General features: G+C 39.3%; 1 protein-coding gene across 1 annotated transcript in view; it reads left to right on the plus strand.

The window, feature by feature from the left end:
• The first annotated feature begins 731 nt into the window (after nt 1-731).
• Spt5 (Transcription elongation factor subunit Spt5) overlaps nt 732-18,596 on the plus strand; it is an 84,436-nt gene continuing 66,571 nt past the window's right edge. The window contains exons 1-4 of the mRNA XM_080277541.1: nt 732-808; nt 5,588-5,872; nt 7,700-7,834; nt 18,157-18,248. Coding sequence (XP_080133667.1) covers nt 737-808; nt 5,588-5,872; nt 7,700-7,834; nt 18,157-18,248 — 584 coding nt within the window. The 5' untranslated portion in view covers nt 732-736. The remainder of the gene's footprint in view (nt 809-5,587; nt 5,873-7,699; nt 7,835-18,156; nt 18,249-18,596) is intronic.

The following is an 18,596-nucleotide window of genomic DNA, read 5'->3' on the forward strand; positions in this document are numbered from 1 at the left end:
GTGGGGTAACAGAGTTGCCAGATCGCAACAGCCACATTACCAATCTCCTCAACTTTCATTGTCAAATATAACTTTTCATTACCAAATTCGTAAAGCTAGCATATATTCTTCACTAATTATATATACAAGTGGAAATACATGTAATCACTCTACTTATAACTAACACCATGTTGATTATTTTCACACTATGTAGGGTAGCAGATTAATCAGAGAGAGCAAACAATCCACCATCTCCATCCTGTGTATCCTCATACATGTGAAAAATCCATTTGGTAATGCATTATTCTAATTCATTACCAAACGAATTTTTCATTACCAAATTGGCCCACACTTGGTAATGAAAAATACCAAATGGCAACCTGACAGGGGAGGGGGGAGGGGGAGGAAGGAAGGGGTGAAGGGACCATGGTGTAACAGCTGTTTGGCGCCAGGCGGGAATTTCAAATTATGGGAGGGAAAAAAAGTCAAATTTTTTGCGGTTTTTGGCTCATTTGGGGAATATTGGATCCCAGGAGGATTATGTCCGGTTAGTGGGGATGTTCGGATATTGGGCGTTCGGATATTAGAGGGATTACTGTATACTGTATATATACAGGTATACTGTTTGTGTGTTTGTATAGAGGGAGAGAGAGAGTTATTTGAATAGATACAGATAATATGTACTGTACATTAGATGTATACGTGTATTTGTATTGAGATTCATAATGTGCGTCTTGTACATTTTCAGAATACAGTCATGTCTGAAAGCGATGCAAGTTACCATTCCGACTCGGAGCAGGAAAAATCAGGGCCAGGGAGTGATAGTGAGGTAAGTGATCTAAGTTGAAAGTTTATGACTGTTTTGAAATATTTACCCAAGCGTATTTCTGTTAATAAGATACCATTCATCTGTCAGTCTTGGATAAAGGGGTGTTTTCCAGTGCTTGAATGCATCAGTAAATCATCCTAAGACTGCTTTTGAGGAGTTCTCATTATTGTTATTTTTCTCACAGTCGAACGTTCTTGTTGCCTTGTCATCCCTTTTGTCTTATATTTTACATTTTGGCTGAGACTTATTGTTAGTGGCAATTTTTTTTTTTTTTTTTTTTTTTTTTAATCATGTGGAGAAATTAATTTTTTGTGTGCGAATGGAAAAAAAAATGCTTTATTAATGAATGGCAAGGAAAAATAAAAGATCTGGAATATATCAGCTTGAGGTGTCTGTCAAGTTAGATAGTGAAAATAGGAAACATCATTGTGCATGCACTTTATAATGATATGGGAGAGGGAAAGGAAGTCAGTTTTTTAGAACTTGCTATTGTTGTTGTTTTTGCCTAACTTCAGTCTGTCTGGTTGAGCAGACTCATTGACCACAGGTAAGCAACTGCTTCTGTGGAGTGGTCCTACAGGTTCAGTATGATACAAATATTTTATAGTGAACCAGCATCTTGTGACAGACAGCACCTCACCAGAGTCTTTTCCTGTGGCGAGATGCAGGGAATAGTAGGTTTTGCTCCTGCGTGGACACCACAGGTGCTTTGCTTCACCCAGGATATACAGTGCCACCTCAGTTCCGTGTCTGCTGGTTCGTAGGACTAGCTTGATGAAATGATAAGTTGGATGCCTAGAAGTTGCAGATTGTGTGTGATGGGAAACCTGAATGGGAGAGTTAACACTTGCTGTTTAACAATTTAATGTCATTTTTGAGTGTGAAAAGAGAACATTGACAACAACTGAAGGATATATGTTAGGAAAGGATGTTATTTGTTAGTCATTCTTGTTTCAAGCAAAAGATGCACACAGATGTACAGTCAGTGTAAATAGTCCTATTGCCAGTCCTGCCTGTCTTTCTCCATGAACTTGTAATATCAGGCATTTAAGAACCACAGCTACCTGTACGAGTGGCATTGATTCATAGCCAGATAAAGCCATCAGTCTCAGTAGCTGCAGACTTGCTTTTTTTTTTTTTTTTTCCCTGAGTCCATGGAGAAAGAAGCAGATGATGTGACAGGACTTTTGATGTTGGCTGTATGTGGTAGAGAGAAACAAGATAGTGCAGAAAGAAGACTGATTGATTACATGCTTGTAGAGAGATAGTTACTTGGGGGTGAGAAGACCTGGCTATAGGTAGTGGAGGAGTGTGGGTCCATGAATTGATTTGGATTCTGTGGTGAGTTGAAACAAGGATTGTTTGATTAATCTTCTGTCTTTCTTTCATTCTTTCCTCTTCCTTATGCCCACTGTTGACTACACTCCCTCTTCTATCTTTTTTTTTCTTCAATCTTTCCTCTTCTGCATATGGGTGACTCTACACTAAGTGACAAGCCAAATGGTTTCCTGTACACCAGGAAATCATTTACTATGCTGGGTGGTAACCATAATACCAAATTATGGCACCTGGTGGTTTAGTGGGTAATTAAGGCGCTCCAATGGGATTGAGCCGGTACAGGTTTATATCCAAGGGGTAGTCGGGGTTTATTGCTCACGTAATGCCACTCAGGGATGAGTGGGGCTGGTCACTCGTCTTAAATGTCAGGACCAAGTTGTTTAGCCCCAGGCTCGTATGCTCCTCATGAGGCAACACAGGATTAGATGATGATGATGATGGTCAGAAATAATGGTATACAGTGTCAGAATGCTTTATGAGTGATGAACTTCATAGTTTTAGGGGTGAAAGGAAATGTGTGAATTAACATACTGGTATGTATTTATATCAGTAGTGGAGAAAGCATGTAAGAAGGACTAATAAGGCATTTATGACACTATTTGATCAGGAAAAATGTATGACATGGTGAACAGGGAAAGATAATAGATAGCTATTTTAGATGGAGATAGATGGTTAATATGTAGCTATTGTATGAAATGCTGTCAGGAGTTTGTGATGGTAATGAAGCCTGTGTAAGAGTAGTTTGATGATGAAATGATTAATTATCATTTTTGGAGTTGAGAAGACTACGTCTCAGTGGCTGTTCGTTAGCTGTGTACCATATACGGATAGTGTTGTGAAAGAGTTTAAAACTTTTGGAGGATGGGAGGAGTAGAAAGATATGTAAGTGTTAAAGGGAAGCGTATCTCATATCTGATGCATGCTTGTCAATTGTGACAAGAACTTGGCTGGCTGGTGCTGAATTTCGTTGATGTGTAAGTACAGTAAACTCAATTATCCATTATCGCAATATCCGGCCTAATATCTGACATTCTGTCTTGGCTCCATTAAAGCAATATCCAGCCAAATTATGCAACATCCGGCACTGAAACGGGACATAACCGGCAGTCCAATGCAATATCTTGTGTCTCAACCAGCTTGTAGGTGGTTGCCAACTGGCACCAGAGGAGATCCCAAAACATGGGAGCCAATGAAAATACCCACTACATGCCAGCCAATCAGAATTGTCATGGGTGCGGCTTACCTGCCTCCGAGAATACCATCGTGCTCTTATTCTCGTCTGTGGATGTCATAGAGACAAGTCTTGCCTGTGCACACTGCTCTTTTGAACACGTGGTCACAAAATCCAGGTGCACTGACTAACTCTGTGGCATCCTATGTTCAGGGTACTGTATTGTATTTATTGCAAAGCTAATGGCCTGTCAGTTATCATGTCATAGTGCTCTGTTGTGATTGTTAAACTACCCCTGCGCTGTATTGTGTACTGAACTGTTTATGAGTGCGAACCCTCCAAAGCTATTTCTCCTCACCTGCCTCACCATGAATGGCAACACATGGTGAGTATGTACTGTCTGTCCTCGTCTAATGCGGGTACAGGATTTGCTTGCGCACCAACCTCGCGTTAGGCAAATATCATGTTACAGGGACTCTTGAAAACCCCTATTTCCTTCTGCACCCCTGCCCAAAGTCCACTTTTTCCACCCGTGTGGTGCAAAATTTTTTTTTACCCCCCAATTTAAACCTCCTAAAAACATTAATATGGTTATAAAAAATACTTTAGGTCAATAGGACTTTTATTTATTGTACTGTACCTTATGTGAGGAGAAGAGCAGACACATGTTGCCAGAGATGAGGTAGAGGGGGAGAACACACACTAAAATCCATCAAAGTCTGTTTCACTAGCAACACTCGAAACATCACTTTCTAGGTCCTCCATAGCTTCATCCTGCTCTCGCTGGATATCCTCTTGCTTTAGGCCAGTGGCAGCTTGTCTGGTGAAGTAACAAGTGATCAGTGACTGTTTGTGATGGTTTACTCGGTTGGTGTGCATGCGACTGTAGATACTGACTATATCAACAATGTGCGTAATCACGTTGTTACCTCTTGCAAGGGAAGGGTCACTGTCAAAGATGAACTCCTTGGGAGCCTCAGCTCGATTCAGGATTGAAATTACCACGTTACGCTAACACTGCCCACATTAGAATGTTTATTTTCTTACGCAAAATCGTTCCGTGTTAGAGCAATATCAGGTTACAGCAAACTGCGTTAGGTGAGGACGGACTGTACAGCAGTACACTGCAGTATGTACAGTACTGTATTACTGTACTGTATCTTCACTGTATTGTTTTTATTTGCTTATTTTTCATATTTAACTCATGGTTAAGCTTTAGGATAGAATGTCAAGAAGGATAGAATCACAATATCCAGCTCAAAGCTGAATGTTTTGCCAGATGTGCAATCCAGCATTTCATATTATTTGATGTAGGGCTTGGCTGAACTGCAGTGGAAAATTGAGAGTTTACTGTATTGTGTTGTGAAAGTACAGTAAATATAGATTACAGTGAAGCATTGGTGATAAAGAGAGATGATGACTTGATGTGCTGTGTATGGAGGGAGACTTGAATTGGTGAGGGGGTTTTAAGTACTGTATCATGGTGCATTAATGGAAAAGAAAACTGAATGTGTTGAGGAAGTGGAAAGTAGTCTGGCATGGGAAGGGAAAGTGGTGGTATGAAATCCTTGATAGTAAATGGAAGTCTGAGTGTAGAGGCTACCAAAGGATTATTTGAAGGTTTTGGTGTAGCATGAGAATGAACAGTCTTGAGAAAGAGTAGTGAAAATGGGGTTGAAAAAGTTAGGATAAGAAATAGTTATATAATTTATGAAAAATACACAGTAAAAAGGATGTGTGTGTTTTCATTAAAGTTTAAGCAAGTGCACGTTGATGGTGAGTTTGTATGGAGTGAATGGATAGAAACATGTTGGTGAAAAGGATACAAGGAGGAGGTCAAAGAGAAGGTGGATGGATATAGTAAATGAATGTGTAAGATAGTCTAGGAGTTGATGAAGCAAGAGAACTTACAAAGGGATTTAATGGGTTGAATTATTTATATGGTACAAATGAACGCATGATAAGAGTATAGTACCATTTAATTTTATGTCACCAAATTGACTCTGGTAGGTGTAAAGCACATCTATACCAAAAAATGCAGATACAGTACATGTCTCCAAGGGAGAGCCAATAATCTGACTCCTTGAGTGTGTGTGTGTGTGTGTGTGTGTGTGTGTGTGAGTGAGACGCTCATTTCACTGAGCATTCTGTTGATTCTTCATTGACAGTCATAATATCTCTTTCCATGCTGTCTGGACCATGCTTCTCCTCATTCTTTGGTGAGAAAACAGGGTCATGATGATGATGATGATAAATATGTTATGTTTCAGGGTGAGGGAAGGAGAAGCCGGAGTCGCAGTCCCAGTGGCAGCCGTGGACGCTCCCCCAGTCGGAGCCGGAGCAGGAGCCGCAGTCGCAGTCCCAGTGGCAGTCGCAGCAGAAGCAGAAGTAGAAGCCACAGCAGAAGTAGGAGTGGCAGCAGGAGTAGGAGCAAAAGCAGAAGTAGGAGCAGGAGTCGGTCTGTGAGATCTGATGAGGCGATGGAGGCACGTAGTGGTGAGGAGGAAGTGAGTGGGGATGAAGAACCAGCTGACGGGGAGGATATCGCCAACTCAGTAAGTGATCCCTATTACATATTACCCCCTCTGGCTACATGTCAAGCTGTCATGCATCTTAATCCATCAGGAGTTACCATAACAAAATATAACTCACAAACATTCACTTTCCCCTCATTGTAATGGAACCCCTCACATCACAACACACATTATATACCGTAATTCACGGCATGTAAGACGTACTTTTTTGTCTCAAAGTTACCTTAAAATATCCTCATGCGTCCTGCACGCTAGACTAAGGCAGGTTAGCTTGGCTCCATTGCGAAGAAACTCTTATAAAGATGATCATCTCTCTGCTTGGCAACCACAAGTGTTATCCCATTCAAAATATTATAAAAAACGTTGGATAATGGGTGGTATTGTTTTGGTAAAGATGTGGCAGTGCTGTACTTAATCCCCCGGGGGGCTTCACCCCAGAGCTCATCATATTCTGGTTTGACTATAGTAAAGCTATTACCATTTCCACAGTTTTGTAGTAGCCTGTGTAGGAGGTGGGTACAGGTTGATGATATGTTAACTCAGTCATTACCTGGTAAGAAAATATTTGAGAACCCCAGGTCTAAATGTATGTATATCGTCATAAGTTGCACAGAATACATTCCTAATACCAGCACATATGCACAATCCACATGAATATTCTTCATAACACTGATGTGTATAATTTAAACACAACTCTTTTGCAGTAGTAGGAATCAGCACAAAAAATGTGTCCATTGTTGTAAAAATTACAGAATTTTATTTTGAATATTTGCATCACAGGCTGCCGATAGTATGCCTAGATGAAAGAGCATGTCTTTAGTTGGATGTATGCATTTTTCATAACAATTCATTATAAGCCCAAACACTCTGGAAAACATTGTTACTGAAGGCCAGGCAGAAAGGGTAAGTGAGGCTAAAGGGATATAGTGGTGCATACATGAGGGGGAAAGTTATCATAATGAGTATACAGTAATTACAAACACTGTAAGGAAACGATAATACTTGAAAAAAGGTAAATAAATACAACAGAGAAACATACATTGCACATAAAGTCCTACACAAGAACTTGTTAGAAACATTATATGTACACACACATGTACTGTATGTAGATACACACACACACACACACACACACACACATAAATGGATAGATAGATAGGTAGATGTAGATGTACACACACACACACACACACACACACACATAGATAGATAGTTAAGTAGATGTAGATACACACACACACACACACACACACACACACACACACACACACACACACACTTTTTATATATTTATATAGATAGATAGATAGTTTGGTAGATTCATACACGAGTTCATTTATTCGTTTGTATGATTTATGAAGGCTCCAACATGCTTGCATGCATCGGCCATGGTCACCTAATGGCGGCTCTCCACATTACTCAATCTCTGGCAGCCTCCCTATCCAGTCCCTTATCTCTGAAGTCATGCACAATGACATCTTCCCCAGTCTTTTTTGCCTGCCTTTCACAACCCCACATCTGACATGCACACATTTGTCATCCTCTGTCCTCTCCTCATGCCCAACCATTACAAAATACCTCTCCTTATCGCAGTACCAATACACTCCTGTCCCATCCTCCCTCACAACTCTTCAATCATAAACCTGGCCCCCCTCCCCCTCCAGACCTTGGATTCCTGGCTTTCAGAGTCTCAAAAAACTGTCCTGAGTAACATTTCCAGGCTAACACCAAATGTTTACATATTCAAGAGAAATACTAACAATCAAAGTGTTAAATTAGTCTGTGTTGGTGGAACTGTTGCATCCCCAAAGGCCAGTCCAAAACATTACAGTATTTACCGCATTGCAGGAGTATGACAGCGAGGAGGACGAAGATGATGAGCGGCATGCCAAGAGGAAGAAGAAGAGAGGTGCTGTCTCAGACTATTTCTTGGAGGAGGCTGAAGTAGATGATGATGAAGGGGAAGATGACGAGGATGATGAGGTAAGTAGTTGCTTTCATATATCAACAATTTTACAGTATTAATGTCCAATCTGGCAGTATTTTCCTCTTCCACTTTGGATTATTATAATTTACCAAGGATGTTAAAAGGTAATTGTTGTATGTGGTAATTTCTCTGGTGGTAGGTGTGGGCACTCACTGTCCACTCGCTTGGTGCAGTGCTGCTCTCAGGTGACTGCCCTTTCCTCTCTTCCTCCTTTCTTTCCTTCATCCTCTTCTGTCTTTTTTTCACTCATTCTTTCCTCTTCCTTCTGTCTATGGGTGACTGTACAGGTACACTGAGTGACAAGCCAAATGGCATCCTGTACACCAGGAAACCATTTACAGTGCTGGGTGGTAACCATATAACCAAATTATGGCATCTGGTGATTTGATGGGTACTTAAGGTGCTTCAGTCAGATTGAGCTTGGGCAGGTTTATATCTAAGGGATGTTTGGGGTTTATTGCTCACATAATGCTATTCAGGGATGAGTGAGGCTTGTCACTCTCATCTCAAATGTCAGGACCAACTTGCCTAGCCCTGGGCTTCCACACTCCTTATAACACAAGATTAGATGATGATGACGGCAATTTCTTTGTAACAAAATTACTTATATAATTGCCCATAGTTAGTGGATTTGTTAAATAGAAAACCTTGGAAGCTGTGAGAAATTGTAGTGAAAAGTGCTGATAGTGGACTGCAAAGTAGTTTTCAAAGCATAAAAGCATTAGTTTTTGTTGCTTTGGCAACTGAATATGAATAGAAATGAAGTGAACATGACATTAGCCAATACCAGTACTGTATCATTCTTGTCTGCTGGTGTTCAGGGTTTAATTACTGTATAGCAGTTATTTTTGCTGACGGTGGTAGGTGGTGGCGATCATCATCCATTCACTGAGAGTAGTGCTGCCTACATCTTCCTTCACCTTCATCATTCTTTTTCTGTGTCTGCCCTCCTCACTTCGTATTTTCCTCGTCTTTCGTTTCACATTTTATTACTCTTCTTTCCTCTTTAGGTAGCTTTACATTGAGTGACAAGCTTAATGGTTTCCTGTGAGCCCAGGAAACCATTTACAACGGTGGGTGGTAACCATATAACCAACCCATACATATTCCCCATGTGTCAGCAAGTGGGTTGGTGGACGGTTAATGCTCCTCTCTGTAAAACAACTAACTCAGAGACAGATTACCACCCCATATGGGGTTATGGCGCCTGGCTAAAGATAGAGAAATAAGTTTTTGCTGACAGTGATAGGAGATAGTCAGCTGCATGTGCACAATGTGTGGAGGATGTGATATGCATTATTTAGTTTCATTGTTTTAAAGCATTTCTTTCCTTTGTGTTCGCTAAAGCAGAGAAGTAAAGTTTTGCATGATTTTATTGAGAATGTATGCTGCATAATTATTTTATACCTAGTAATACTACAGACAGCTTTATTGTATTGCTACAGGTGTAATGATTTCATGAGTGTTAATCAGTTACAGATGATAAGAGTCTATATGCATGTATGGTAAGACAGGCATTAAGGCATTGAATTGGAAATGTTGGATTTAGGAATGCTCAAGTTGTGTACAGCGTTGCTAGGTTGTCAACTAGTTAGGAAAGAACATTTTAGTGGGATGTTGAGGTTGAAAGAGTGTTGGAAGAAGTAAAGGAAGAACTGTTTTGGGTTCAGATGAAGCAGGGACAGTACTGAGTGTAAGAAATAATCCCCTGAAAGCAAGATAATTTCTTGGAAGGAGGTACAAAATTTTTTGGAATGTAAGAAAGACGATAAAAGTTATGAAAAGGTAAAGGCTGAAAATTGATTGATGCACAAAACACAAGAGATGTAAGGAGCAGATGGAACAAGTAACATGTAAACCTTGGGAGTGGGAATGTTAAGAACAGAACAGTGGTAAACATGAATTAGTATTTATGGTGGATAAGGAAAGAAGGAATGTGGTGTTTGAGAATGTGTGTAGTGGCAGAAATGAAGGCGGTGAAGAGGTTGAAGAATGGAAAGGCTGCAGTCATTGATGAGGTAGCAGTGTGTAAAGGTGATGATATATAGTGGTATGAGTGGAATGAAATATTTCTGAGAGATGTCTCAGAAGACCTAGAATGAGTGGAGATGTACTAGAGGTGTACAAAGGCTGTGGTTGTGTTTCTGTACAAAAGTACAGGTGACCAAATTGGGTAAAAATTATCATGGAATAAATCAGAGGAGAGTTGTAGGAAAGGTACATAATTGCACATACAGTAATTGGTACCAAGCTTGGCGCATGATAACAAAATTGGATAATGGCAGAAGCACAAAACCTATGGGAATTATTACATTTGGTACCAGGCATCCAAAACGCAGCCCCAAATTTTCTCATTTGCAGCAATTTAGTATACAAGTGTGTTTTCCTATGCTTGAACAGTTATACAGTACAGTTGCAGGGTTTTATAGAGGGGTTAGACCTCCTTTGGGGGGTTGGGGAAGGATATTGCATCAGTTTCCATCAGTACGTCACCTCCCATCACCCCTCTGGCTACTGTTCATCAGATAATTGAGGGTTTATTGTATAATTAAGGTATTTATGGATCTGGAAAAAGTGTATGATGAGGCTTGCATCCTTTGTTTCTTTATTTTTTGCATGAAAAGAGGAATAGGAAAGGATTGTGGAAAGTTTTAACTATGTATGGTGTGGATATAAAACTGCTAAATGCTGTAAAAAAAAAAATTAGTATGAAGGCAGTGAAACAAGTAGGCTATAAGAGTAGGTGGATGTCAGAGTGTTTCAGTATCAATGTTGTAGTGAGGCAAGGGTGTTTGGTATCCCCATGGCTAGCAGTCTGCTGCTATAGTCTATTCTGCATTGATTGGATTATGAGAGGGGTTAAAACTATGGATTTGTCGAAGGGAGTTGGGTGGTTATTCATGTTTAATGGTGGAGTATCTCACATCTGATTCATTCATATGATAATGTGTGGCTTGGTAATGGGACCCCAGCAAACTAGTTAAGAGTTTTGTGAATGTTTGAGAGTGAGAGTCTCTTAAATATTTAGAGATTACTCATTACAAGCAAGCAAGTGATGTTTACTCTCAGTTAGGTTTGAAATTGAGCAGCCTGGTCAGGCCCAACCATCATGCTAAGCAGAAGCAAATAACTTTACTCCTATGTGAATAACTTTACTCCATGCGAAATTCTTTCTGCATGTAATACTTTTATTCACTAAATTTTGTTATCAACTAAAAATTCACCCATAAAAGCATGGGAACCTTTTGGAATCTTGAGTTTTCCAAGGGAGTGTTCAGTTCTAATCGGTGAACGTCTCAATCACAAAATCAAATTTTACAAGATTTTCCATTGTAACACTGCTTTTTGGTATCATCTCTAGCAGTTAAATATCAGAAATTCCACCTGTAATTTTACATTTTATTGCTTTGTTTTAATGGTAAAATCACCCAGGGAAAACACCTCATTTCTGGCTTTATTCATCTCATCAATAACCAAGTCTTTATCATTTCAATTTTGTCGTAAGTGTTTGTGTGTGTGTGTGTGTGTGTGTGTGTGTGTGTGTGTGTGTGTGTGTGTGTGTGTGTGTATGTATGATGTGTGTGTGTGTGTGTGTGTGTGTGTGTGTGTGTGTGTGTGTGTGTGTGTGTGTGTGTGTGTGTATGATGTGTGTGTGTGTGTGTGTGTGTGTGTGTTTGCATATGTGTGTGTGTGTGTGTGTGTGTGTGTGTGTGTGTGTGTGTGTGTGTGTGTGTGTGTGTGTGTGTGTGTGTGTGTGTTTGCATATATGTGTGGGTGTGTACTTGTGAAAGATGTCTTTCGTTCCAGTGTGTTTTTCATTGTTCAGCTACTGCCATGAAGAAATAATGGAGGGAAATTGTGTTAACATGGTGCCCGCTCGCTCATCATGTGCTCACAAAGCACACTTTACTGGTTGCATGATATGTTGGTGAGTGGAAGAAAATGTACTTGGTGCAGTAATGAAAGTGAGAGAGTAGTGTGAGAGTGAAGTTATGCAAGGATGAATGGTGACTGATCCTTTAAATTCATTGACATAAAATGAGCACAGTTGCTGCATGATGATGTCAATACTTAAACTAACTTCGGGATTTGAGTCTGGGATAGCTAAAGTATGAAAACCTGAGCTGGAAACAGAGGTAATAGGATTGTAGAATTCAAATTATATGGGTTACATAGATTGAATTAAATAAAAATGATTCAAGATCTGCTACAGATTCGGAGTAATGAAGTCTTGTGATCAGTATGTCGAAGATTGGGTTTGTATGGTATGGTCAAATGAAGGGTGGTTTGTATAGTGTATGTGAATGAGTTTGAGCATGGGATATTGTGTGGATGGCCAAGACTGTTGGATATTGTAAAAGAATGTGTGAGAATGCAAGGTATTGACAGATAAAGACAAAAATTTGTTAGGGAGAGAACTGAATGGGTCAGATATGTGTTGTTTGGAGAAGTATAGAATGACTAGTCTACAGGTGTTTGAAGAGGTGATGCACATCACTGTAGATTACATTTGTGGGGTGAAGTCCAGAATTTTGAAGAAGTTATTGATGCGTGAATGGAAGTGTGGCCCATTTTTGTTGGTAATGTAATGATAGCTCTCCTACTTAAGTGATTTTCCAATTTGCATTTCTGGATTCTGCAAATCCCTTGTATCATGGAAAAGTGAGGATAATAGTGATATTCTGCTATTTTGTATTGTTAGCTTCTATTCAGTACAGTATTGTAAATCTCTTGATGGGAAGTTGCATTTCCTGAAAGAAATTTGGAATACTTCCAAATTCCATAAATACTGTTCCAGTTTGATTTGCATATGCAGAGTCTGTTAATTGTTGTGTATAAATGTATCCTTGAATCATCTTGACAGATATTTCATTCTCTTGTTGTCACAAGCAGCACAGAAGGAACTCAATGGTCTGTTGCTCTTTGTTATGCTCTTTATACTGCTTTATTTTTAATACTGGATATGAATTCTGTAGCAAACCAAGAAATTATGATTATCTCAGTGTATGTATTTGCTGAGTGGTGGCTACTGCATTTTCATCCATGAAATTACTTCATCATATGATTCAGAATGAGTAAAATTTTTGTATAACAGTGACGCTTGATTATGATTAACCTTGTTAAGTGATCATAGGATATTCATGAAGAATGAATAGCTGATAGCTGTATTGAGGTATTATAGTATGCCGAATAAAGTACCCTTTAACTGCTCTTTGACCCTGAAATACTAAATACTAGGCATCCATAGTTCCCATAAAGTGATATCTGTGTCCAGTTGGTGTAGCTTGCTGAATTCATGAAGAAGAAATTATAAGCACTGTCCCTACAAGAAACTGCCTCTCCTGTTGAAAGCAAGGGGAGAGTTGCTTTTAAGTGGATTTTATTTAAATGCCTACATTAATCATTTGCATCTCAAAGGGAATGGAAGTTATTATTGGTAAAACAAAGATAATGGTCAGTCAGTGTGAGCAAGACTGGAATAAGAATTTGTGACCCTGTGCTTTGTTCAACCTGTAATTGATAGGTCCACATAAGTGGTGTTATACTAAGATTGCAGGATGTGAGAAGTTTTCACTGTGTGATATGTAGGAGTATACAAGCTGTGGATACTAAAAAGGAAAGTGTCAGTTGTGGTGAAACAGCCACTTACAATGTGTGAAGGGATTTTGTTATCTGAGGGACATGCTGAGTGTGAGAGCAGCAGCAAAGACTGGCTTTGTTGTTAGAATGAAAAGTGGATTGAAGACATCAGGGATCTGTTGCCTCTCCTAACTTCCAAGGGTACTGTCTCATGAACATGTGTGAAGTGTTATATTGTATGACAGTGAGATTGCATGTTAGAGAGGATACATTCAAATTAGAATGTATCGAAATATGAATGTTGAGATGGATGACTAAGGTCCCACGGAGTGACAGCCGAGAATGGTGTGCTGCAAGAGAGATTGGGCATACAAAGTCTGAGAGGTGATGCATAGTGATATGCTGAAATTGTTTAGACATGTTGGGAGAAGGAAGGGAGACTGACAGGGTCATAGGTGTGAATGTGGAGGGAAGAATTTTCTGAGGCAGACTGAGGAGGGCATGGGGTGAGGTCATGTGTGGAGACCTCAGCGCAAGAGATTGTGTAGGGAAGTAGATAAAGACTGACAAATGGAACACTACCATCTGGTGAAAAGTTCTACATCTCTGAACATTTTATTGGTGTGTAAACTTAAATATAAGCTGTGGTATAAGATGTATACAGTCAGTCCCCTAAATTGAAGAATTCAGAATTTGTCTATTTGTAACCCAGTTTTGAATTAAGTGATTTAAGTGAAATGCTGCTCTGAGGTTGGCAGACGTTACTGATTATGGCACTAGTTTTGAGAGAGCCTGTCGAAGCATTGAGGTAAAGATACCCTGGTTTGGTGTAGTGAACGAAATGCAGTTGCAATACTGTATTAGTAGTACTACTTAATGTATTTCCTGTTTATATACTTAGCTTCATTGGAGCTCTGCAGTATTTCTAAGACTTCTACTGGGTACTTACTGTAAATGTAAGGCTTGTGAAAAAAAATATGAAACAGAAATTTGGAAGGGGAATGTCTTGGCTCAGGATTCTTATCCAGGATTAATATTCAAATTAAAGCCAGGTTTTTATCATGAAGAACTATGGTGAAGCTTGCACATACTGTAGAAGAGTGCTTGAGTATGAAGTGTTCATTGTGGCTCTTCAGTTAATAACATTAGCAGTATTATTTTAAAGAAAAGCTTCTTCCAGTTGAAAGTGCTTTAATATACACAATGAATATTAGTAAATGAGTTTCACAATCTTTAGTCCAAAGTCAAAATGATTATTATGCAGCACTTATTATGATATAGTATGTATTACAGTAATGTATAATGTACTATACAGTACTTTGCTAAGAGTCCAAAAATACATCTGATTTTTTGTATAAAACTAAGAAATTTATGAAGTCCTGTATGTGGAATATATACCATACTTTATCATGTATGTTAGGTACTGTATTTTGAATTATGTACACTAGGAATATGTAGAGAAATTTGTGGTGACAGTTTTAGTTTTACTGAAAAATTTTCCAGATAGCAAAAGTATTGAAAGTGTTTTATACCAAGATCCCTTGTAACGTTGTATTTACTACATTTGAAAATAATTTTTTCTGTACTGATGTGGCCATCTGGTGACATGTTAAACTGTTTTATTCTTCCTGTTTCCAGATGATTTTATTCAGCTTTGAGGAGACCTCTTATTCCTCTGCAGTTCACAAAGTCTATTGTTAGCTGAATAAATTTGTCTAGAAATAAGAGGAAGAAGCTAAATAATATGTCAACAGATACAAAGGTTTAAGCTTCAAATATGAAGCAGAACGAACAAAAAATGGTCACAAAATCTTGGACCTGCATTGGTTTATGCATTACATACACAACAGTTTACTAGAACACAGAGATCTTGCTGTAGGTAACTCTGTGAGTTGTGGATTTGTTGTTCTTAAATTCTAGCCATCCCCTGACATTTTTATCTAGCTCAGGATAGATTTCGAACTGGAGGGGTTTAATGTGTCGTCATCATCATCCCGACCGTCTTTCCCACTGATATAGGGTCCAGAGAATCAGAAAAAACTTGATATACTGTACTGTTTTCACTCTTAACTTTGCCCAGATTTTCATCCTTTTATTTATGGTTTATTTCATATAAATCAGTGGCAGAAAAAGACAATACTACAGTTTCTGCATCCTTTCCAGTGCTCATTTTCCTCAATAGTATGTTACTCAAGTGTTAATACATTGTTGTAACTCATCATTCAAGGTGGAGGGAGGTCAGTTTTAGGCCAAGTTAGAGTAAAAAAAGTATTAAATACAATGCAGAGAACTTGGGCCCTGAGCTGTCGATGCAAAGCATCACTCGGTATGCTTCTGTTAAGCCATGTGCTTGGACGTGCCATGCAGTCTCCATGACCTTGCCTAACTAATCAGTTCATTGTGCCTTTATACTGTATTGCTGACAAAAGATTGGTGGAGATCCATTGAGGGGGGTGAGGAGATACCACATCCACAAGCTTAAACTAAATTGATCCCATATGACCTTGACCTTTAACCCCATGACCTTGCTAACTAAATCAGTTCATCATCCCTTCTTACTGTGTCACGGACAAAAGTTTTGTCAATCCATTGAGGGGTTAGATAATGTGCCCACACTCATATGACCATGACCTTTAACCCCTTGACCTTGCTAACTAAATCAGTTCATCATCCCTTCATATTGTATCATAACAAAAGTTTTCTCAAAATCTGTTGGGTTCAGGAAATATTGCGCCACCGGGATAAACTTAGTCAATCCCATATGACCCTGGCTTTTGACCTCTTGACCTTGCTGACCTAATCAGTTCATTGTCCTATCATACTATATCACTGCCAAAAGTTTGGTCAAAATTTGTCAAGGGGTTCAGAAGATATCACACCCTCACCCATATGACCTTGACCTTGCTGACCCTTTCATTTCATCATCCCTGCAGACTGTATCATTGACAAGCTTGGTCAAAATCCGTTGAGAGGTTCAGGAGATATCGTACCGACAAGGATAAATTAAGTTGATCCCATGTGACCTTGACCTTTGACTCCTTGACTTAGCTGACCTAATCAGTTCATCATCTCTTCATATTGCATCACTGACAAAAGTTTGATGGATACGCGTCGATGAGTTCAGAAGACATCGCGCCAACAGTAGTGTTATGGACGTGCAGACCCATGCACGCATGCATGCTCTGACAAATCACATAATGCCTCCTCCATCATAGGTGGATGGAGACATAATGAGATACTAACCAATCTTTACCTAATTGAATGAGTCACTCTTATTCACTGAGAGTTCAAGTCTGCAGAATATAGGTTCCACCTGATAGGTCAAAAAACTTTCTGCACATAGCTTACACACCTATCTGACAGTCACTCTAATGACTCCAATAACTGTCAAGTCATACCTCCCCTTTGCACAAAATTCATCCAGCCAGCTTGCTTGCTTGTCAGTTAGATACAGTATAATGTGACTAAATTTGTTCAGTACTTGATTCAAAGAGTTAAAAAAAAATAAAAATAATCATGAGAGGTAGAATGTGGCACATGATTGAAATGTGAACGTTTCTCTTCAAATTATAGTGATGTGTTGCACAGGTCTGCAGTAAAACATACACATTAGTATTGATGTAGGTAATAGGAGACCCCACAAACTGGAAAAAGATGCCACTGCCCGTCAGATAACTTAATGTAAAATGCAAAGTGGGATCAACTTGAATTGCCCTCTGTAATACAATTTCTGTGTTACTTTACTGAAAATAGGAAATTTTTTTATTTATCTACATATAATACTTGAGAAAAATGGCTTCTTTATCAAAATATAATAGAAATGGAAGGTTGCGCCCATCTCACTTTAGAGACAGTCCACATGCGATTAATATGTTGCCTGAGTATTGATCACAGTCATTTTTTTAGGTGGTGAATGTACATCTGTAAGGAAAAATTGTATGTGGGTATAAAGAAATTGTATCTTACCTAAGAAATGAAGGAAATATGGTACTCAAACAATCAAAAATCGTATGAACCTACTGAGTTCATATGGAGGCCCTTTCTTATGGGTAGTGTGGCGTAGTTGTTTGCCCGCCGCCAGGGGCCCAGGGCGGCGCTGATGGTGTGTATACACCACACCTGCCTCCCGCACCTTTTGAAATTATCCGATGATTCCGGAAAACATAGTGTCATGGTCCACTGCACGGGTAAAGTTTATGTGGAAAAATAGACTGTAGCAGAACTGAGACATTTTCTAAGTGCAAGAGGAATATCATGCCTTTAAAAATTCGGGTTGGCTGATCTCGACCCTGAAAGATTTCAGCCGTACAATTCTTACTGTTATTAAGTGTATAATGGATAGAATCATGTCAGGATTTGCCAGATGAAAGATTACGATCTCTCGAAACTGTATGATATATTTTTCCAACAATTGAGTTTCATAACACTTGGTAAAAATGTGCTGAATGCAAACACACACAATAAGCTTTCATGCTTTTTAGTAAACTCCATGGAGAGCTTTTGAGCGTAAATCTCATTTAGAGCATCAGTAAAATATCTACAATGAATATAATACTGGTATAATGCTTTATGCATGAGCAATAATCCCAATAGAAATTTTTTTAAAGGAAGGTATACCAGCTCTGAGTGGGTAGTGACCCCATGCAATTTAGTTATCCGGCGAACACTGGCAACTTTCAGGAGTTTGTGGGGGTTCCTATTGTTTTGGCATATTATAGTAATCAGTCTTTGTTTCCAGGGTGACTACTATGATCTGCTCCATGAAAAAGAAGAGGTTGGAGTTACTGCCCGTGAAATTGAAGCCAATCGCAGAGCACACAGTGTCTGGGAGTAAGTCATCTTCATGATCATCATCCTCACACAGTTTTCATCACAGTCATCATCATCATCATCATCTGGACCTCCTTTCCCACCCTAGGGCAGTGTGAGGAGTAGCAATGTCCAGACAACCAAAGTTTGCCCAATTCAGTGGGCCATACTTCCATTCACTCGAGCCCACAGAATCCTGGCTGCATCAGATAGGGCAAAAAAAAATTTCACCACCTTCTGCAGCTTCACATATACCTGTCTGATAGAGCCAGTCCGAACACTGTCATGTTAAATGGGGTGCCAAATCCCTGGTTATGTGCTTCTCCGCACAAAATTTGTCCAGCCAGTTCGGTCTCTTGTCAGTCCCAT

Source organism: Coenobita brevimanus, chromosome 70 (genome assembly GCF_032717465.1).
Source record: "Coenobita brevimanus isolate Jiangsu-jjx chromosome 70, ASM3271746v2, whole genome shotgun sequence".
Classification (NCBI taxonomy): Eukaryota; Metazoa; Arthropoda; class Malacostraca; order Decapoda; family Coenobitidae; genus Coenobita; species Coenobita brevimanus.